The sequence below is a fragment of the Phacochoerus africanus genome, chromosome 2, assembly GCF_016906955.1.
Source record: "Phacochoerus africanus isolate WHEZ1 chromosome 2, ROS_Pafr_v1, whole genome shotgun sequence".
NCBI lineage: Eukaryota > Metazoa > Chordata > Mammalia > Artiodactyla > Suidae > Phacochoerus > Phacochoerus africanus.
In genome coordinates, this window is record NC_062545.1 from 182,185,914 (window position 1) to 182,209,368 (window position 23,455).

The window sequence follows — 23,455 nt, forward strand, 5'->3', positions numbered from 1 at the left end:
AAATCAAAATTACCATGAGATACTACCTCACACCAGTCAGAATGGCCATCATTAATAAATCCACAAATAACAAATGCTGGAAGGGGTGTGGAGAAAAGGGAACCCTCCTGCACTGTTGGTGGGAATGCAAGCTGGTACAACCACTACGGAGAACAGTATGGAGGTACCTTAGAAAACTACACACAGAACTACCATATGACCCAACAATCCCACTCTTGGACATATATCTGGACAAAACTTTCCTTGAAAAAGACACATGCACCCTCATGTTCACTGTAGCACTATTCACAATAGCCAAGACATGGAAACAACCTAAATGTCTATCAACAGATAATTGGATTACGAAGAGGTGGTGTATATACACAGTGGACTACTACTCAGCCATTAAAAAGAACAAAATAATGCCATTTGGAGCCACCTGGATGGAACTAGAGACTCTCATACTGAGTGAATTAAGTCAGAAAGAGAAAAACAGATACCATATGATATCCCTTATCTCTGGAATATAATATATGGCACAAATGAACTTTTCCACAGAAAAGAAAATCATAGACTTGGAGAATTGACTTGTGGTTGCCAAGGGGGAGAGGGAGGTAGTGGGATGGATTGGGAGCTTGGGATTAATAGATGCAGACGACTGCCTTTGGAATGGATAAGCAATGAGATCCTGCTGTGTATCACTGGGAACTATGTCTAGTCACTTATGATGGAGCACGATAATGTGAGAAGAAAGAATCTATACATGTATGTGTAACTGGGTCCCCTTGCTGTACAGCAGAAAATTGACAGAACACTGCAAACCAGGCATAATGGAAAAAAATAAAAATCATTATATTTTTTAAAAAATTAAAAAAACCTAAAAATAAAATGACATAGTGTTACAGGTTGAATTTTGTACCTCCCCTCTCCCCGCAACAACTCCTAACCCCAGTACTTATAAATGTGACTGTATTTGGAAATACAGTCTTTATACATATGTAATCAAGTTAGGATGAAAGTGAGCCCTAATTCTGTATGATTGGGTCTTTAATAAAACAGAAGAGACAATGAGATACAAGAATAAGATGATCATGTGACAATAAAGGCAGAGATCAAAGTGATATATCTACAAACCAAAGGATGTCACAGATTGCCAGTAAATGCCAGAAGCCAGAAAAGGCAAGGAAAGATTCTATCTTACACACTGCTGAGGGAGTATGGCCCTGCCAATACCTTGATTTAGGGCTTCCAGCCACGAGAACTAGACTTTAAGCCACTCAGTTTGTGGTGCTTTGTTACAGAAACACTAGGAACTAACATATATAACAAAAATATTTCCACTGCTAAACAACAAGGGAAGAAACATACACAAACTTCAGTGAAGCCAGGAAATATCTGAATCCCAAAGCTTTAATACATGAATGTGGACTACAAGGTACATGAAGGAGACAAATGGAGGAAGATGAAGCCCAAATGTCTACAGTCAGTGGGACCAACAAACAGCAGCATATTTACCCCCACAAAACCAAAAGAGGGATCAGGAATTAAAGGCACTTGGACAGTGGAAGGCATTGGTATGAAAAGTTAAGACATGATTAAGTCTATATAAGGGGCAAGTAGAACCCAAATCCATATTCTCTACTTAGGCCAGGAAACCACCATGTTTCTACCACTGCAGAAAGCTGGGGTTTTTATTCTCTTGACAATTGAAATTTTAGACTTGGGGACACTTGTTTATGTTGAAAACACAGATTTTCAACTAAATGCAGACACCTCTCAGGCAGAAGATCCAGAGATCTTTCTTTGGAGAAACTAAATACTCTTAGAGAAAAGGTCTCATAGATTCTGACATTTGGGGATTACCTAAGTAAAAAAATTCTCATCACTGTATTACTCTACAGTGAAATGCACAAGTCAACAAGCTCTGCCCATGTATAGCACTTTCCATCAGTTTATACTGCCTCGCTCTAAAATATGAACAGAAAGCTAAGAATACCAGACAAGAAAGGAAGGCCTCCAATATGGAAGACAACAGACCATAACTAATAGAGAAAAGAAACTCAGAGAAGAAATAATACCAGAAACAAATTGTTTGTTTGTTTTTAGGGTCGCACCCGTGGCATGTGGAAGTTTCCAGGCTAGGGATCCAATGGCAGCTGCAGCTGCTGGCCTACACCACAGCCACAGCAACATGAAATCCCAGCCGAGATTTCAACCTGTACTGTAGCATGGCAACGTCAGATGCTTAACCCACTGGGTGGGGCCAGGGATCAAACCCGCATCTTCGTGGATATTAGTTGGATTCGTTTCCGCTGAGCCATGACAGGAACTCCCCAGGAACAACATTTTTTCACAAACTGAAAAAGGGACTTTTTCTAGTTACCATCGTGGCCCAGCGGAAACGAATCCAACTAGGAAGCATGAAGTTGTGGGTTCGATCCCTGGCCTCGCTCAGCGGGTTAAGAATCTGGCGTTGCAGTGAGCTGTGGTGTAGGTCACAGATGCTGCTCAGATCTGGCATTACTGTGGCTGTGGGCTGTGGTGCAGGCTGGCAACTGCAGCTCCAATTTAACTCCTAGCCTTGGAACCTCCATGTGCCGCAGGTGTGGCCCTAAAAAGACAAAAGACAAAAAACAAACAAACAAACAAAAAACACCAAAAAACACCAAAAAACTGAAAAATGACACCAGAATAGGATGATATAATAACAGCATGGAGTTTCCTGCTGGCTCAACAGGTTAAGGATCTGGTGCTATCACTATTGTAGTCTTCTAGAAATCTCCCAGAAAACAGAACAAAGAGATGGACAATAGGAGATAAGAGACAAAAAAAAAAACCCCAGAGGATTAATCTAGGATGTACAGTAAGGAAAAGAAGCTCCAAAAAGGAAATTGGAGAAAATGGCAAGGAAGAAATTATTAACAAAACAATACAGGAACAATTTCTAGAAATTAAAGATGTGAATCTCTAAATATAAAAGGTTCATTAAGGAGTTTCTACTGTGGTGCAGTGGGTTAAGAATCTGACTGCAGTGGCTCAAGTCACTGCAAAGGTGTAGGTTCAATCCCCAGCCCAGTGAAGTGAGTTAAGGAACTGGCATTGCCTAGCCATGGCACAGGTCACAGCTGCAGAGCAGGTTGCGGCTGTAGCTTGGATTTGATCCCTAGTCTGGGAACTTCCATATGCCATGGGGCCAGCAATTAAATACATACATACATACATACATACATAGTTCATTAAATAGGCAACAAAATGAAAAAAGAAAAGACCCACATCAAAGCAGATCATTGTGAATATATATAGATCATTACAAATAAAGAAAAGATCCTAAAAGTTCCTTGAATATAATGTGGCAGAGACTTCTGTCCCCCAGCACACCCTTCTCTTTCTTCTTTTAGTAAGAGAATGCCATGAATTTTAGCAAGACAAAAAGGCCTCCCTTGTAGCAGTGCCCATGTGACTAAGTTTTACCCAATGGGATGAGAGCAAGAGTGATATGCACAACTCCCAGATCAAGTTTTTTTTAACAAAACTCCTTGCCCTCCATGTTCCTGATGGAAGAAAAAGGGTAATAACTTGAATCAGTTGCTTAAGACTCAGAGATGGAACTCACATTTTGAGCATCCTGGATTGCCCTGCTAGCTTATAAAGCAGACTTGTCTACTTGCCCTGGCTATTCTGAGAAATAACCTTCTATTTCATTTAAGGCACTGTATTTTTGGGTCCCTTTACTACAGTAAGTAAACTCCAGTTTTCAAAAAAAGAGGATTAAGAATGTACGATTATACATATGATCCAGCAATCCCACTCCTGGGCATATATGTGGACAAAACAGTGATTCAAAGGGGCACATGTACCCCAATATTCACTGCAGTATTATTCACAACAGCCAAGACTTGGCAACGACCTAAATGTCCATTAACATGAACAGATTAAGAAGATGTGGTACATATACACAATGAATACTACTCAGCCATAAAAAAGAACAAAATAATGCCATCTGCAGCAACATGAATTCAACCAGAGATTCTCATACTAAGTGAAATAAATCAAGGAGAAAGATAACTACCATATGATATCACTTACATGTGGAATCTAAAATATGGCACAAATGAACCCATCTGCAGAACAGAAACAGACTCACAGACACAGAGAACTGATTTGTGGTGGCTAAGGGGGAGAAGGGGAGGGAAAGGGCTAAACAGAGTTTGAGGGTAGTAAATACAAACTATTTTATTTGGAATGGATAGACAACGAGGTCCTGCTGTATAGCACAGGGAACTATATCCAATCTCCTAGTATAAATCATAATGGAAAGGAATTTTTTTAAAAGTATACATATGTATAACTAAGTCACACTGCTGTACAGCAAAAATTAGCACAATGATATAAATCTACTATAACTTTTTCTTCTTTTTAGGGCTGCACCTGCGGCATATGGAAGTTCCCTAGTCTGAGAATGAATCTGAGCCACAGCTGTGACCTACACCTGTGGCAACATCAGGTCCTTTAACCCACTACACGGGCCAGGGATCAAACTGGCAGCTCCACAGCAACTTGAGTCGCTGCAGTCAGATTCTTAACCCATTGTGCCCAAGAGAGAACTCCTATAATCTGAAAAAATAATTTAAAAAAGAATGTAAGGTTATTGACAAAAGGATTTTTGTCTATTTTGTTCAGTGCCATTTCTCTCATACCTATAACAGTGCCTGCATATAATAGGCATTTAAAATTATGCACGAACAGTTTATGAGTGAATGGTATCAGACTTTTTTTCTTTTTTCTTTTTCTTTTTCTTTTTTTTTTGCTCTTATAGAGGATCCCAGGCTAGGGGTCAAATGAGAGCTGCAGATGCCAGCCTACACCACAGCCACAGCAACTCCAGATCCGAGCCACATCTGTGACCTACACCATAGCTCATGGCAATGCTGGATCCTTAACCACTGAGCAAGGCAAGGGATCAAATCTGCATCCTCACGGATACTAGTCATGTTCATTACTGCTGAGCCACAACGAGAACTCTGGTATCAGATTTCTAAACAGGAAGTATGGAAGGTAGAAGATGGCAGGAAAATGCCTTAAAGATTCTGAGTGAAAATGATTTAATATTCTATATCCAGCCAAACTATTAATAATTAAATGTGTAAATACAGTTTCAGAAATGTAAGAACTTAAAAACTTATATTCTATGTATCCTTTCTCAAGTAGCTACCGGAGGATGTACCTACCAAAATAAGGATCCAACACGAGAGAGAGAGATGAAGGGAATTTCTGGGATGACAACAAAAGAAAGTTCAAGGATTTCAGCTGGGTCAGAGGACAGGATAGGAACCAGCCCTAACTGGAGCAGGATGATAACACAGTATCAGCAAGGAAGTTTCCAAGTTAAAAAGCAAAAAAAAAAAAAAAAAAAAAATTCCTGCTAGCAGTTCCTGCTATGGGGCAATGGGATCATTGGCATCTCTGCAGCACCAAGATGAAGGTTTGATCCCTAGCCCACACAGTGGGTTAAAGGATCTGACACTGCCACAGCTGTGATGTAGGTTGCAACTGTATCTCAGATCTGATTCCTGGCCTGAGATCTCCATATGCTGAGGGGCATCCAAAAAAGGAAAAAAAAAATCTTGAAAACTTCCTTAAATGGTCTGACTTAATGGAAAACTGTGCTGTAAGAGGATGTGGAAGGACTTAACAACAGAGGTTTAAAAAAAACTAACAAATAAAAATCCTAACGATTAATGACGCTACTATTAACTTCAGGAAACACAGCTGTATAAGAAACAAAGCAACATCATAATATACACTCTTTGACTGAGCAATGAATAATATTTTCCCCAAATGTGGTAAATATACTAAAGAGTGAAATACACATATACCACAGAAAGAAACAGGTAAATACTGCCTAAAATAAATGATTCAAGAGAAAGAGAAATATAAAAACATAATTTAAAAATGTGGAAGTATCACTGGAGAACAGGAAAAGTGGTGAGGAGACATGGGGTAGAAAATTCTGTTAATTTCAAGTTTTTAGCAGTATTTGCCTTTTCAACACATATATCATCATGATAAACATTTTAAAATTAAAGAATTAAATATTTAGGAGTTCCCCTTGTGGCTCAGTGGTAATGAACCTGACTAGTATCCACGAGGATGCAGGTTTGATCCCTGGCCCTGCTCAGTGGGTAAAGCATCTGGCGTCACCATGAGCTTCGGTGTAGGTCTCATATGTGGCTTGAATCTTGTATTGCTGTGGCTGTGGCGTGGGCTGACAGCTGTAGCTCTGATTTGACCCCTTGCCTGGAATTTCCATGTGCCTTGGGTGTGGCCCTAAAAAGGAAAAAAAAAAGAATTAAATATTTAAAAGAATAAACTTACTTTTCTCACAAAACAGGCACTCTCTTGATACTATCTAAATGATACACATTTTACTATGATAGAAGCAGAAGTTCTCCATGGGAATTATTCCTGAAGCTGCTGTGTCCCTTTGGGTTATTTTGTTTTAAATAAATGACCACAGGAAAAGAGGCGACAGTATTTTTTTTTTTTTTCTGCTTTTTAGGGCCGCACCCACGGCACATGGAGGTTCCCAGGCTAGGGGTTGAATCATATCTACATCTGCCAGCCTACACCACAGCCACAGCAACACCAGACCCGAGCAGAGTTTTCAATCCACACCACTGATCATGGCAATGCCGGATCCCCGACCCACTGAGCAGGGCCAGGGATTGAATTCACATCCTCATGGATACTAGTGGGATTTGTTTCCACTGTGCTACAATGGGAATTCTGAGGTGACAGTATTTATGTCATGATATAATTAAGAATGGCAGATAGTTAAAAGCAGAAATGCTGCTTTAATCTAAAAGGCTCATGAAAAGAAATAAGTAATCAAGGCTATCTTGGGAAATTGATTAACATTTAGTATTATCCATTCAGGAAAATGAATCAGAAGTAGTGGGGAAAAGGAGAGGCAACTGCTATGAAATCACGCTCATTCAATATGCTAGGTGCTCTACATACTTGTCTCATTTGATTCTTAAATTAAGAGATGCTAAGGAATTTGTTCAATGTCATACAACCCCTGGAACATAGATAGGTTAGAAAATAATGAAAACAAACTACAGTAGAGTTTAAATAGTACCTAGTTGTAAGCAAATAATTCATTTGTAAGAATTTCATTTGTTTCTTAAATTTTTAAAATGTTGCTAAAATCAAAAATATTCACATACAATTTTAATCACTCAATTATTATCTTTATAGTCATTTCATTAGATTCAACTCAAACTCTTACTTACTTGAATGTGGCAAGAGGACTGGAGCAAAGATGCTATTGCTTCCTATTGGAATGAGAAAAATTAATTTGGTTTTATTTTTTAAATATTTGCTTTAAGTAACATATATATTAATATACAGAGTCCAGAATTTCATCAACATCTTTTGCCGTGTTAGTTTTTAAAGAATGAACTTGGTATACTTTGTACCAGGAATATTTTTCCTTTCTCAGCAGAAATAGTTCCTTATCAGTCTCTTTTTAAATTTCCTTCACAGAACTTACTGGTTTCGTTCTCTTTTTCATTGTCTACTGCTCCCTTTAGAGTAGAAGTGGGGCCCCAAGAGGTTCTAAATAAATCTTTGTTGAATGAATTAGAAAATAAAGTGTAAAAACAATGCACAAATCATATTTACTCCCCTGTGTTAATCACTATTTTCATATTTAGATGTCGCTTTTCATACTAATATAGTCTGCAAAGGCTAATACAATTTCCTCACTAAAATAATGAAAAGAATTATCTGAAACATGAGATTCCTTTTTTTTTTTAGCCAAATAGTTTATATCAAATACATACCACAGGAACTGTTGAGATCCACATCTAAAAACACACTAAGGTCTGAAGAAGCAGATACTGGTGGAGTAGATGGTGTGTTTGGAGAGGTTGGTGCTGACACTGTTGATTCAAGGTCTGTTTCAGCAATCCGACTAAAGCTTATTTTACATGGTTCTCTTTCTAATGGTGTTGGATGGCCTCGTAAAGTACCTGAGGTAGAGCCATGTCGGCCTGTATTAGGCCTTATTCCAGGAGATTTTAAAGAGAAAGTTGATTTCCTAGGCTAGGAAAAGCAAATACAATTACCATTACTAATTTGCATGTACTTTATATTTTATGATTTAGCACTATCTTACTAATACTTAGCATATAGTTAAAAGAGTTACAATAAATGCCACTCTGCAAGGACAGTCTGTAACATTCTACTAGAACACTTTGGACTTGATTGGCTTGATTTTAAGCTAGACTTGAATATAAGAAAACCTCTTTTCATACTGCAGAAAGAAAATCTGTTTGAAAACAACTGTCTGCTCCCCAAACACTTGAACCTAAACTTTAGGACAATGATATCAATTTTAAAATATTTACTGTGGGCATAATATATGCAACATATTATGGTAGGTGCTTTAGGGGAAAAAAAGACCTTTTTTTCTTCCTAATAATAAATGACCCACCTCTACAATGGCACTTTAAAGTCTTTGGAAAAAATTGCTATCACTGTCTCCCACCTTCAACTTTAGGTCCCTTTAAAAAATTCTCACAGTGGTAATAACCTAATGAAAATGCATAAAATTCAGACAACCTGAGCTAAAACCTCAAGCGTACCCATATCTAGCTAAGCAGCTTCGAGAAAGTTATCTCCTTTGAGCCTCAGTTTTTATGTTTGTAAAATGAAAGTAAGATCAATATCATATAGTTGTTGTGAAGATAAGATAACATGAAACTATCTGGCCTAAAGTTGGTGGGTTATAAATGTTTTACCTCCTTCCACATCATGCTTTGCTTTCAGCTACTTAGAAGTGCTCTTCTACTACTTCTGGTGTCACTGAAAACCCAAGAGCAGCAAGAAACTGCAGTGGCAAATTTTAGGCAAAAAAGTGGTTCCAGTGGTAACTACGAAGAGTGGTGCTCAGAATCATGGTCAAGCCAGAAGAACTATAATATATCTCCTTATTCCTTCCCAGGTCTTTTCACTTTCTGTTCCGTCAGCTACTTGTCATTTAGGTTCCCCTTTCTCGTGGCTTTTCCCCATATACTAGGAAGAATTAAAAATGGACCAATAACTACAATGAGGTACCACCTCACACTGGTCAGAATGGCCATAATTAATAAGTCTACAAATAACAAATGCTGGAGAGTGGGTGGAGAAAAGGGAACCCTCCTTCACTGTCAGAGGGAATATAAATTGTCACAACCACTACAGAAAACAGAGTATGGAGGTTCCTCAGAAAACTGAATACAGAACTACCATATGATCCATCACTCCCACTTCTGGGCATATATCCAGACAAAACTACAATTCAAAAAGATAGATGTGGGAATTCCTGCTGTGGCTCAGTGGTAACAAACATGACATGAGGATGCAGGTTCAATCCCTAGCCCCATTCAGTGGATTAAGGATCTGGCGTTGCCATGAACTATGGTGTAGGTCACAGATACAGCTAGGATCTGGTGTTGCTGTGGCTGTGGTGTAGGCTAGCAGGTGCAGCTCCAATTTGACCCCTAGCCTGGGAACTTCCATATGCCGTGGGTGCAGCCCTAAAAAAAAAAAATACCATATGATATCACTCATAACTGGAATCTAATATCCAGCACAAATGAACATCTCCTTAGAAAAGAAAATCATGGACTTGGAGAAGAGACTTGTGGCTGCCTGATGGGAGGGGGAGGGGGAGGGAGTGGGAGGGATCAGGAGCTTGGGCTTATCAGACACAACTTAGAATAGATTTACAAGGAGATCCTGCTGAATAGCATTGAGAACTTTGTCTAGATACTCATGTTGCAACAGAAGAAAGGGTGGGGGAAAAATGTAATTGTAATGTACACATGTAAGGATAACCTGACCCCCCTGCTGTACAGTGGGAAAATAAAAAAATTATAAAAAAAAAAAAGATACATGCACCCCTATGTTCAAAGTGACCCTATTCACAACAACCAAGACATGGAAACAACCTAAATGTCCATTAACAGATGAATGGACTAAGATGTGGTTCATATACACAAAGGACTACTACTCAGCCATGAAAAAGAAAGAATGCCATTTGCAGCAACATGGGTGCAACTAGAGAGTCTCATACTAAATGAAGTTAAGTCAAAAAGAGAAAGACAAATACCATATGATATCCCTTATATGTGGAATCTAAATGAGGCACAAATAAACCTATTTACAAAACAGAAACAGAGTCACAGACATAGAGAACAGACTTGTGGTTGCCAAGCAGGAAGGGAATGGAGTGGTATGGACTGGGAGTTTGGGGTTAGTAGATGCAAACTATTGCATTTGGAGTGGATAAGCAATGAGGTCCTACTGCACAGCATGGGGAACTATATCCAATTTGTGATAGAACATGATGGAAGGTAATACGAGAAAAAGAATGTATATAAGAATGAATGGGTCACTTTGTCGTACAGCAGAAACTGACGCAACATTGTAAATCGACTATACTTTAACAAAAAAATTTTCTAAAAAATGGATAGCTAAGTGGCATTAACATAAAGGATAAACCAAATTTTTTTAAAATGCTGACATTTCCCCCCACCCTATATGTAACTTTAGAATAGTATAATAATGCAAACCAAAACATTTAAAAATAGCTATTCAAGTGTATTACAATTTTAATGGAAATAAGTCTGTTGAACATTAAAGATAACATTTTTTTTTGGTCTTTTGGGGCCACACCTGCGGCATATGGAAGTTCCCAGGCTAGGGAATGTAAGCTACAGCTGCTGGCCTAAACCACAGCCACTGCAATGCAGAATCCGACACCTATCTGTGACCTGCACCACAGCTCATGGCAATGCTGGATCCTTAACCCACTGAGTGAGGCCAAGGATCACACCCGCATTCTCATGGATACTGGTTGGGGTTGTTAATCACTGAGCCATCATGGGAACTCCCAACATTGTTTTAAAAAACAAATTTTCCAAAACTGTAATGGACTTACAAATCGAGGTGGCTGTTTGCAATTTCGGGGTTCAATTTCTAGTGACTTGTTGAACAAATAATCTGTAAACTCTTTTTCAGAAGAATTTCCCATGGGGTTAAGGTTTTCAAAGAACCTCTGGAACGAAATAGATATCCATAAGTACATATTTTAATTTTATTCAAACGTTTACTTCATCAGTTTAATTCATATCAACAGATTAACAGATAGATCCTAATGTCTGAAAAGTCCCCAAGGGTTACTGATTCCAAACTATTTTCAGATAAAACCATATCATTTCCATGAAACTTGTATATTCTAGTCTTAAAGTTCTAATAAGAAGATGAACAGGTTTTCATCATTACCATCTTAATGGCTCAGTATCACCCAGTTAACATTCTGATTCTTTGTAACAACAAAATGATCATCAGCAATAAGCTAGCTACCAAAAGTGCTTGCACAGTATTACAGGTATAATCCACAATGAAACTTTGATGATTAGAAAAAAAGTAGAGATAAATCGGGTTAAAGTCTATTGAAAAGTGATTTTAAGAATAATTTCAAACTTAAACATATTTGTGCTAGCCTCTAGCAAAGTAATTTTGTCTTTATTAAAAAATATTTTCTGGGAGTTCCCGTCATGGCACAGTGGTTAACGAATCCGACTAGGAACCATGAGGTTGCAGGTTCGGTCCCTGCCCTTGCTCAGTGGGTTAATGATCTGGCGTTGCCGTGAGCTGTGGTGTAGGCTGCAGATGAGGCTCAGATCATGTGTTGCTGTGGCTCTGGTGTAGGCTGGTGGCTACAGCTCCGATTAGACCCCTAGCCTGGGAACCTCCATATGCCGCGGGAGTGGCCCAAAGAAATAGCAAAAAGACAAAATAAATAAATAAATAAAATAAAATAAAATAAAATAAACCGAATTGAAACAACAGCAACGCTGTCAACTCAAAATTCTATGTGCAGCCAAACTAGTCTTAAAAAAAAAAAAGTAAAACAAAAAAATATTTTCTAATTTAAGTATTTAAGTAGAAAATTTAGATCATTTAACAAGGTGCAATAAGAAAAATAAACAATATCTCCAACCAGAGATCTCACTATTAACATTTTATTATTGGAATATCTTTCCAATGTTTTAACCATATGTGTGAATATATTCACATATACATATACTGCAATTTTTTTCCTGCAAAATTGTGTTCACAAGATAGTTTCTAACCTTTTAAAAATATTCAATTACTTTTTTCATATGGTTTATTTACTTTAACACAAATTTTAACTCTATAGTATTTCATTAAATGGGTGTTCTAGAATTTATTTCACAAAAAAAAAAGAAAAAAGAAAAAACAAATTGGAGTTCCAGTTGTGGCTCAGTGGTTAATGAATCGGACTAGGAACCATGAGGTTGCGGGTTCAATCCATGGCCTTGCTCAGTGGGCTAAGGATCTGGTGTTGCTGTGAGCTGTGGTATATATAGGTTGCAGACGTGTCTCGGATCTGGTGTTGCTGTGAGCTGTGGTATATATAGGTTGCAGACGTGTCTCGGATCTGGCGTTGCTGCGGCTGTGGCATAGCTGTGGCTCTGGCGTAGGCTGGCAGCTACAGCTCCGATTAGACCCCTAGCCTGGGAACCTCCATATGCCGCAGGAGCGGCCCTGGAAATGGCAAAAAGACAAAAATAAATAAATAAATAAATAGAATTTATTTCACTAATCTCTATTATAGGTGTGCATATAGGTTTTTTGTTTTTGTTTTGTCTTTTCCTAGGGCCACACCGGCAGCATATGGAGGTTCCCAGCAAGGGGTCGAATCGGAGCTGTAGCCGCTGGCCTACGCCAGAGCCACAGTAACGCCAGATCCGAGCTGCGCCTGCAACCTATACCACAGATCACGGCAACACCTGATCCCTAACCCACTGAGCAAGGCCAGGGATTAAATCCGCAACCTCATGGTCCCTAGTTGGATTCGTTAACCACTGACCCACGATGGAAACTCCAACATATAGGTGCTTTCTAATTCTTTGCTATAATAATTATTGTTACTGTTATTATCAACTTTTTGTATATAAAGTTTTTTGTACGTTTCTGATGACCTTCTTAGAAAAAATCCTTAGAAGCAAATTACTAGATTTAGCTTGATTAAATTTTGAAGTGGTTTAGAAGCACATATAAAAATAAGTTCTAGGCTTTAGCAGTAGAGGCAAAACGAGCTTTAGAACTTCTAGTATAAAATTCCTCCATTTTTCAGACATTCTGCCAATTTCAAGAAAATTATATTCTTTAATAATACTGCAACAATTTGTTCTTATATTCAGGTTAGCTAATTAAATCATATGAACCAAGAGTAACTGAAAGACTTTTTATAAAGTTATAATCTTGACTTTCTCATCCTTTGCTCTATTTTTAAACGCTATTTAATTTGGTTAACTGTGGTTTGAAAGTGAATAGCTAATTCATCTACATTTTAAACTTACTTTGGGTCAATCATAAAGAAAGCATTCTCTACCCCTCACCCTCAAAAGAATGCTTTAAATGATGGTAGGAAGTCTATACCAGACCACAAAACCCTTAGGAATTACCGAGACATGAATGCTAAAAGAACTATTTCATTATACTTAACTACAATTTAACATTATTTCTGGGAGGAAGTACTGTGTGAACTCTAATCTGGGCTTTAAGAACATTTCTTAACGTTATGAAGCACCACATCCCAGAGGGCTGGCTAAATGGTGAGGGAAGGGAATGAAATAGGTGACCATTTTCTTTAGAACAAGTATCTGTCTCTATTTTCATAATGGTGTATTTTGGGTCACTCTTTCTTAGGACTTTAGGGTTCTTTGTTTTGAACTTGGAACAAAGAACAGTTACCATCTAACAATTTAGGAGGTGGGAGCAATGGTAACCATTTCACTCAACATGCCCAACCTGCACACTACATCTCAAAGTGTAGCACCATTTTTAATGTAAAAACTGAACTTATTCTAATATACTCTGAATTTCAAATAAGTATAATACAATAAAATTCACTTACTACAAATATAATACCATAATGTACTCTAATTTAGAAGATATTTTACATCTTATATTACCCACAGAACCAATAAAATATTGCTCAAAATAGAATATTGAGAATGTTAAAAAATCATTTTTACTAGCATACATTGATATATGATATATATGATATGATACACCACTCTCCCAATCCCTTCCCCTATTTATTTATTTATTTGTTGTTGTTGTTGTTGTTGCCATTTCTTGGGCCGCTCCCTCTGGCATATGGAGGTTCCCAGGCTAGGGGTTGAATCGGAGCTGTAGCCACCGGCCTACGCCAGAGCCACAGCAACTCGGGATCCAAGCTGCGTCTGCAACCTACACCACAGCTCACGGCAACGCCGGATCGTTAACCCACTGAGCAAGAGCAGGGACCGAACCCGCAACCTCATGGTTCCTAGTCGGATTCATTAACCACTGCGCCACGACGGGAACTCCCCCTTCCCCTATTTAAACACAGTCTTATAAATGGATTAATTACCTAATGTATATATTGGGATATGAAAACGTCTAAAATGTCTATCAATCAGTGACAGCAGAGTTTCTTTTTACTGCATGGTCATTACAAAGCTTCTTTCATTCCATCTTGTCAATCACTTTTGGGAAGTGTTAGTTAAACCACTTGCACAAAGAAGCAATTGTGTCAAGACAAACTGCCTATACCACTGATAACTGCAGATTGTTAGTGCAAAATATCTAATTTTCAACATTTCTACCTATTATTAATTCATTATATTATTTTCATAGTAAAATACAGCATAATGTGTGATTATGGTACTTCTTAGAGAGGGCAGAGTTTTTAACACGTTTTCTTTTAAAGACAGGAAAGAAAATATTTACCCTCATTTCTGGTTCTATCCGTAAACAGTAAGGTTGATTCTGATACTGCTGAATTTCTCCAGTAATTTCAGCTACTTTCCTCCTCTTACTGAAATTGATTAAATCTTTCCCTTTCTTTTTTAAAAAATCATTATTCCCTTCTTCAGTCTTCAGAATATTTGTTAAATATATTCCTAGTAAAAAAAGTATTTAAAAAAATTTTAAAATTGGTTACTTAACCATTTGGGAAAACAACTGATTTTGTAAAGTTGAAAGACATCCTATAACCCAGCAGTTCTACTACTAAAATCTGATACACTTAATAATTAATTCTACATTAAGAATATTTTTTTACACAGAAACAATTCAAAATTGAAAGAAAATTAGGGTTTATAAAGAGCTTAATTTGCCATTTCTTAGATTAATAGTATGAAATAAAAGGGATGACTCATTCGCAAAGCCTAACTTATACGTGTTAAATCTAATCTGACCATTTTAATATTTACTTATAAATAGTTAATGCCAGTGATCTTAAATGATTACTCATCAATAAATTAATTTTAAGCCAATTCTAGTTAATAGGACCACAGGTTTATAAACTAATTCTGCTCTCCTGAAGTCTGAAATTCAGACTTAGAAAAAGAATTATTCTTCACTTTGAGACATGAAGAAAGTTTCTAGTTCCTCTTTCATAGTCACTGCCCCTTTTTTTTTTTTTCAGAGCTGCACCTGCGGCATTCAGAGTACCCAGACTATGGGTTGAATCAGGGCTGCAGCTGCTGGCTTATGCCACAGACACAGCAATGCCAGATCCGAGCCAATCTGCGACCCACACCACAGCTCATGGCAACACTGGATCCTTAACCCACCGAGCAAGGCTACAGATTGAACCTGTGTCCTCCTGGTCACTAGTCAGATTTGTTTCCACTGAGCCACAATGGGAATTCCTAATTGCTGCTTCTTTTAAATAAGTGGCTCTCAACTGGGGGCAATTCTGTCCCCAAGGGGACAGATATTTGGGACTGTCTGGAGACATTTTGGGGTGTATGCTTTGGCTGAATGTTTGAATGTTCAAAATTCATATGTTGAAATCCTAATGCCCAATGTGACAATTAGGAGAAGGTGAAGCCTTTGAAAGGTGTTGACATCATGAGGGATAGCCCTCATGAATGAGATTATTGCTCCTACAGAAGAGACCCCCACAGAGCTCTTTACAACTCCATGAGGTAATTACCATAATCTTCATTTTATAAAGTTTATATATAGAATTTAAGTTTTATTCATCAATATAGACAGCTATGATAAAAGTGGATGTGCTCAGATATTAAAATCAGGACAATTTGCTTCTAAAGGTTGGGATCTTTTGGCTATGTAACATACACTCCCTCAAAATATATATCTATATTTAGTAACTTACCAAAAAAAGGCACACAAGGTGGATTGATTGACTTAAGTTTCACTAGATATTTTTTAAAATGATCTTGACTTAATTCCACAGCTTCATCCAAAATTTTCCTTTTTCTTTCCTGCAATGCCTTTAAAATACATAAATTGAGTATAATTTTTTTAACAATTCAGTCATGTTTTAGAGATGCAGAGCTTTCAATTCTATTAAATTTTGCAAATACTTGAAAAATAATTTTTTAAAATTAAGAGATGAGTAGTATTCTTATCTGCATTTGCTAGAAATGATTTATTTATAAATATAAAACATTAAAACTTAGTTTTTTCTAATATAAATAAGAGATTAAATAATAAAAAATTCCGCAGAACCTTATTAGTTATAATCTTGATTAGCCAGAGTTTAAGTTACAGCTATAGGAGTAAAACATATTCGCAGGGCATTCAAATATTTTTCCACTTAAACATCTTTGGGGGCTAAGGATAATAAAGTTTTGGTAAAGAGAAGGCTTTTGGAGGGAGATAAGAACTGAACAAAAATTTAGTAAACCAAATAAGCATTTATTTTATCTTTCATTATTACATTTTCTTATTAAAATTATTATTTTAACCTGATAGCTACACACACACACACACACACACACACACAAATTGACAGCATACATTATACTTGATAGAATTCATTTCCTTTAAGTTTTGGTGACTGCATTGTAACTTTTATTTAGCATGATACAGAAGACCTAACTATCATAGATAAAAAATAAATAAATAAATGTCTAGGGACTGAAATGAAAAATTGTCAATATGCGCAGAAGAAATCACTGTCCATGAAGAAACCTAAAAAAAAAAATCAACATATAGAATGTTAATGAGAGAATTTAGCAATGTTGCTGGATATAAAACCAATAGGCAAAAGCCAACTGCATTTCTATGTATCAGCAATAAAGAAAACATTATAAAAATAGTATAATTCTAACAAAAGAGCTGTAAGATCTTTATCAAGAAAACCATAAAACTTTATTAAATGAATAAATAAATGGATGTACTATGGTCACAGTTAGGAAGGCTCATTATTGTAAAAATGTCAGTTCATAAATGATTATGACTACTACAATTCCTATTAAAATTACAACTCAAAAAAAAACTAAACTTAAACTGATTCTAAAATTTATAAGAGCAAAGGGTCAAGAGCAAGTCACTCTTGAAAAAGAATGATTAGCGGGGATCTGCCCTATTATACTGTATCATGAACTAATGTAAAAATATGGTAATTTAAACATCTGGCACTAGCACAGGAATACTTGAATACATCAAAGGAACAGGACAGAGGGATCAGAAACAGGCCCACACATTCTGGACACTCAATTTATGACACAGCTAGCGCTATAGATCAACGGGGAAAGAATGGACTTTCAATAAATGTGTGGGATCAACTGGCTAGCCAAATAGGACAAAAAATGAAATCAGACTCCAACTTCTCCCCATACTCAAAACTCAATTCCCGCTAGATTAAGGACTAAATGAAAAAGATAAAATGTTAAGATAACAGAGGAGCATCTATTATACAAGACACAAAAAGTACAAATTACAAAGGAAAAAATAAGTAAATGTGACATTAAGAATGTTTTTATCAAAAATGATGAAAACAGAAGCTTCAATCTGTAAAAAGATATTTACAACACCTATAACTAACTAGGAATTAAAATCCAAACTCACACAAATTCATGAGAAAAACTCAACCAAAAAAAGTTTTAAAACTTCCAAAATACAAAGAGACATGTGTATCTTAAAAGAGGTTCAAACTCATTAGGAATCAAGGAATTATAACTCCAAACCATGAGACTGGAAAAATTAAAAGAACTGATAATATCAAGGGTTGAATGGAGAACAACCAAGAGCTCTCTCTCATGTTTCTGGAAGGAGTATAAACTGGTACAGTTTTTTGAGAAAACAACTTGACATTATCTAGACTATCATCCTATAATCGTACTTTTAGGTATACAATTTAAGAGAAATTTGTGCACTTATGTACTAAGATATATGCAGAAAATGTTCACGATAATATTCCTGATAACCACCCCACACTGGAAATAAGTCATATGATCATTAATTAATAATAAATAAACTTTGGTAAGGTTATTTTTATAGTATGATATAGCTATGAAAAAGAATGAACTACAGTTGTAAGAAACAACATGGATAATTTTAGGAATATAATGTTGCATGAAAAAAGTCTTGGATGAATTATATTCATATATAATTAGGAAACATGCAGAATGAAACAACATACTGTTTAGAGATACTAAGAATAAAACTACAGAAAAATGTAAGAGAATGATAAGCACAAACTTAAGCACAGTAGTTGGTTCTGAAGTGGCAATGAAGGAGATGGAAGTGGTTCTTAAACTGGATGGCAGATACTCAGGGGTTCTTTGTATTTCTATTCTTTATACCATCTACATATTTTTATATTGTCTTATATTTGACATTTTAAGAAATTAAAGCTTAACCTCTCAAAATGAATATATTCAGTTTTCTAAATGAAATGTGAAATTATTAGTCTATTAGACAATAATTAATATTTGACTATTAATATCTTTAATATATAAGTCCATACAAATCAATAAAATGCAAACACCCAAACAGAAAAATACATACATGAAAGTAATTTAACCCTCTACTCCCTCTAATCACAATCCACTGTAAGAGCCAATGTTAAGGGAGTTCCCGTTGTGGTGCAGTGGATACGAATCTGACTAGTATCCATGAGTACGTGCGTTTGATCCCTGGCCTCAGTCAGTGGGTTGGCGATCGTGGTTGCCGTGAGCTGTGGTGTAGGTCACAGACACAGCTCGGATCCCGTATTGCTGTGGCTGTAGTATAAGCCAGCTGCTGTAGCTCTTGATTCAACTCCTAGCCTGGGAACTTTCATATGCTGTGGGTGTAGCCCTAAAAAGCAAAAAAAAAAAGAAAAAAAGAACAATGTTAAGAATCCTTCCATACTATTCTCCATGCTTGTTTAACTCTGTCTTGTTACATCAAAATGAAATCACATAATACTCATTATTCTAAAGATTTTTTTAAATGACTTTCCCCCTAAATATCACAACTATTCTTCCCAGACAATACATATAAATCCTATTCACTTTTTTTCTGTAGCTGATCAATAATCTACACCATAGATACAGGATAACATAGTCACTCGTTCTATTTGTGAACATACAGCTTGCTTCTAGTTTTCTGCTACTACAATCAATGCTGCAGAAACTAGATCTCTGTGCCTTAACTTTACAGTGCAGTGCTTTTATTTCTGAGTCCAAGACTGTGTATTTTAATTTTAGACTGTCAGATTACTTTCCACTAAGATTTTAAAGTTCACATTCCCAAAGGCAATATATTTGTATGGCTGAGTCTCTAACTTTTCTATAATTTCTGTATCTTCTTAATTTTTGATAACAAATACTAAACAGAGACTACTTTATAATTTAAAAATCTTAAGTTTTATCGAGGGTTCTCTCCATGTTACTCTTTCTTTGGCTATACATGAGAGGTGATTAAAGTATTTTGCGTATTTATGTTTAAAATTCTTTGTAATTTATATGAAACTATCAACAAATGCACCATTGAGAAAATTCATTTGGAACTTCAGTACATTTAGATAAGCAAATTAAATAGTCACTAATCCATATTCTGTGATGAATTCTAGGCTTACTAGTATATAGTGATGTGTTTTTCTAACATGATGATGTCACTGTGTTTAAAGAATAAAATGAATTTATAAAGTACTTACTCAAAAAGATCTGTGGTAGAAGGAATCTCTTCCACAATAATTTTATTTCCCCCCGAAAGGATAAAATATTTAAGCCTAAAACTTACCTCAAAGGTATGATCTAGTCTATAAACTGACACTGAATTTACTGCACTGACGATCTCCAATACACCATTGAAATTATTCAAATCTTGAAAAACTTGCAGAATTTCTATAATTCTACTCAGTACTGCCACCCGTTCCTCAAAATTTTCTGCTTCCACAATGCACCTGACAAAACAAAAGCCACAGGTTAGAAAGCGATTTCCTTGCTTCACATAAAAAGAAGAATATATTTTCAGACAGAATTTTAGCTTATATATGACAATATTATAGAAGTATAATATTAAGTAATAAGACAAAGTAAAAACTTACTTTTCAAACCAGAGGGTGAGATTTGTGGTGTGACGAATCATTTTTAATAAATTTGGAGAATTTATTTCTTTATCTTCTTTGGTCCATACACTTCCTACAAGTTCAGAAGGTTGGACTTTCCTGTTGAACAAAAAATAAATAAAAAATAAAAAATAAAAAATAAATCAATGCAACTTAACCTACAAGAGATAAGTATCAAAATTATTTAAAGGTCTCCTAAAATTTAATAAGAAAAAGACAATTAGCCTAAAAGATAAATGAACAAATATCCAAGCAGGTAATTCACAGAAGAAATGGAACTGAATAGCCACCAACACAAAAAAATACTTAATCTCTTATTCAGGGAAAAGAACATTAAAACACAATGAAACCCCATTTTATTCCCTTTTGTCTAACAAAAGTATAACACCAAACGGATAAAACTGTGAAAAAAAAAAAGGGATGTGCAAGTAAAAACTGATACAACCACCTTGTAAAATAATTTGACCACATCTCATAATACTGAAGGTACACAAACTAAATCATCCAGCAATTCTACATCTGGGTATACTCTAGATCACCAGGTTATAAAAAAATATTTACAAGAATATTCACGTAAGCACTGTTTGCAAGAAAAACCCCATATAACCTAAAGGTTAATCAACAAGAGACTAGATAAATTGTGGCGTATTCATAAAATGGAATACCATACAACAATTAAAATAAACAAACCAAGGGTTAGTCATACTCATCATCTTAAACAAATACCAGAAACAATTTAAGTAAAAAACAAGGTGCAGAATGATGCATAAGTATATACGGCTTTAAAATGTGCAGAATAATGTTACATATTGTTCATGAATGTGTGTATGTATATACATTATAAAAAAATATATACGGAGTTCCCGTCGTGGTGCAGTGGTTAACGAATCCGACTAGGAACCATGAGGTTGCGGGTTCGGTCCCTGCCCTTGCTCAGTGGGTTAACGATCCGGCGTTGCCGTGAGCTGTGGTGTAGGTTGCAGATGCGGCTCGGATCCCGTGTTGCTGTGGCTCTGGTGTAGGCCGATGGCTACAGCTCTGATTCAACCCCTAGCCTGGGAACCTCCATACGCCGCGGGAGTGGCCCAAGAAATAGCAACAACAACAACAACAAAAAAGACAAAAGACAAAAAAAAAATATATATATATATATGAACAGTAAATACTAAATACAAGACAGTGGCTATTCTTTGGGAAGAAGAAAAGGAATAGGATTGGAGAGAATTACACAAAGGATTTCAACTTTATTTATAATGCTTTTGTTGCTCATGAATCCTCATTATCGTTTTCCACATTTTCTGAATATTTAAATATTTAATTAAAAAAATCAGACCAAGGAGCTCTCGTCGTGGCTCAGCAGAAATGAATCTGACTAGTATCCATGAGGACACAGGTTCGATTCCTGGCCTTGCTCAGTGGGTTAAGGATCTGGTGTTGCCATGATCTGTGGTGTAGGTCGCAAACATGGCTCAGATCTGGTGTTGCTGTGGCTGTGGGGTAGGCCAGCAGCTACAGCTCCAATTGGACCACTAGCCTGGGAACGTCCATATGCTGCAGGTGTGACCCTAAAAAGACAAAAAAAAAAAAAATCAGATCAAAGAGCAGATTAAATCATTGTATACAGTGACTTGGGATAACATAATTTTTTAAAAAATTAACCAGTGGCATCGCCATCAATGTCCTAGAGACTTGGGTATTAATAATAATAACAGAGTTCAACAGATTTGAGTACAATGGGGACAGTTTTACTATTATTTCACTAAAAAATTTAGTTTACAAACAATGTCATGTTTTATGTATGGTGTGCTTCTTTCATAATACATTTATCACTTAACAAAGGTATATCTATGTTCTGAAAGTTTGTCCACATAGAGCTAAGTGCTTTTTTTCCCCTAATTCCATTCATGTAACACAATAAGGAAAAATTGTGATTCTGATTCGAACTAATAAGTTCCTTCATTCTCACCTATCGTAAATCCCACAACAGAGATACAACCTAAACGTCCATCAACAAATGAATGGATAAAGAATACATGATATTTACATACAGTGGAATATTACCCAGCCATAAAAATGAATGAAATTCTGTCATTTGCAACATGGATGAAACTAGAGGGTATTATGCTTAGTGAAACAAGTCAGACAGAGAAAGACAAATACTGTTATTATTTGTATATGGTATCTAAAAAACATAACAAACAAATGAATACAGCAAAACAGAAACAGACTCATAGGTATAGATAGCCGACTAGTGGTTACCAGTAAGGAGAGAGAAGAGGGTAGGGCATGATAGGGTTAGTAAGGGATTAAGAGGTACAAATACTATGTATATTATAGATGGTCTACAGGCACATGAAAGGATGCTCCTCATCACTAATTATCAGTGAAATACAAATTAAAAACTACAATGAGGTACCACCTCACACTGGTCAGAATGGCCACCAACAAAAAGTCTACAAATAACAAATGCTGAAGAGGGTGTGGAGAAAAGAGACCCCTCCTACATTGTTGGTGGGAATGTAAGTTGAAGCAGCCATTATGGAAAACAGTATGGAAGCCCCTTAAAATACTAAAAATAGGGAGTTCCCGTCGTGGCGCAGTGGTTAACGAATCCGACTAGGAACCATGAGGTTGCGGGTTCGGTCCCTGCCCTTGCTCAGCGGGTTAAGAATCCGGTGTTGCCGTGAGCTGTGGTGTAGGTCACAGAGGATCCGGTGTTGCCGTGAGCTGTGGTGTAGGTCACAGACGCGGCTCAGATCCCACGTTGCTGTGGCTCTGGCATAGGCCGGCAGCTACAGCTCCGATTTGACCCCTAGCCTGGGAACCTCCATATGCTGTGGGAGCGGCCCAAAGAAATAGCAAAAGAAAAGACCAAAAAAAAAAAAAACTAAAAAAACTAAAAATAGAATTGTCATATGATCCAGCAATCCCACTCTTGGGCATATATCCAGACAAAACTATAATTCAAAAAGATACAGGTACCCAAATATTCATAGCAGCACTACACATAATATCCAAGACACGGGAACAACC

General features: G+C 36.5%; 1 protein-coding gene across 2 annotated transcripts in view; it reads right to left on the reverse strand.

The window, feature by feature from the left end:
* Positions 1-23,455, reverse strand: part of SOS2 (SOS Ras/Rho guanine nucleotide exchange factor 2) — a 107,796-nt gene that overhangs the window by 13,187 nt on the left and 71,154 nt on the right. Inside the window, exons 15-21 of one of the 2 annotated variants that reach the window (XM_047767276.1) lie at positions 20,402-20,521; positions 20,095-20,257; positions 16,235-16,352; positions 14,839-15,011; positions 10,970-11,086; positions 7,827-8,088; positions 7,275-7,316 (exon numbers count right to left, since the gene is read on the reverse strand). In XM_047767276.1, coding sequence (XP_047623232.1) covers positions 7,275-7,316; positions 7,827-8,088; positions 10,970-11,086; positions 14,839-15,011; positions 16,235-16,352; positions 20,095-20,257; positions 20,402-20,521 — 995 coding nt within the window. The remainder of the gene's footprint in view (positions 1-7,274; positions 7,317-7,826; positions 8,089-10,969; positions 11,087-14,838; positions 15,012-16,234; positions 16,353-20,094; positions 20,258-20,401; positions 20,522-23,455) is intronic. The other variant, XM_047767274.1, reaches the window with a different exon arrangement.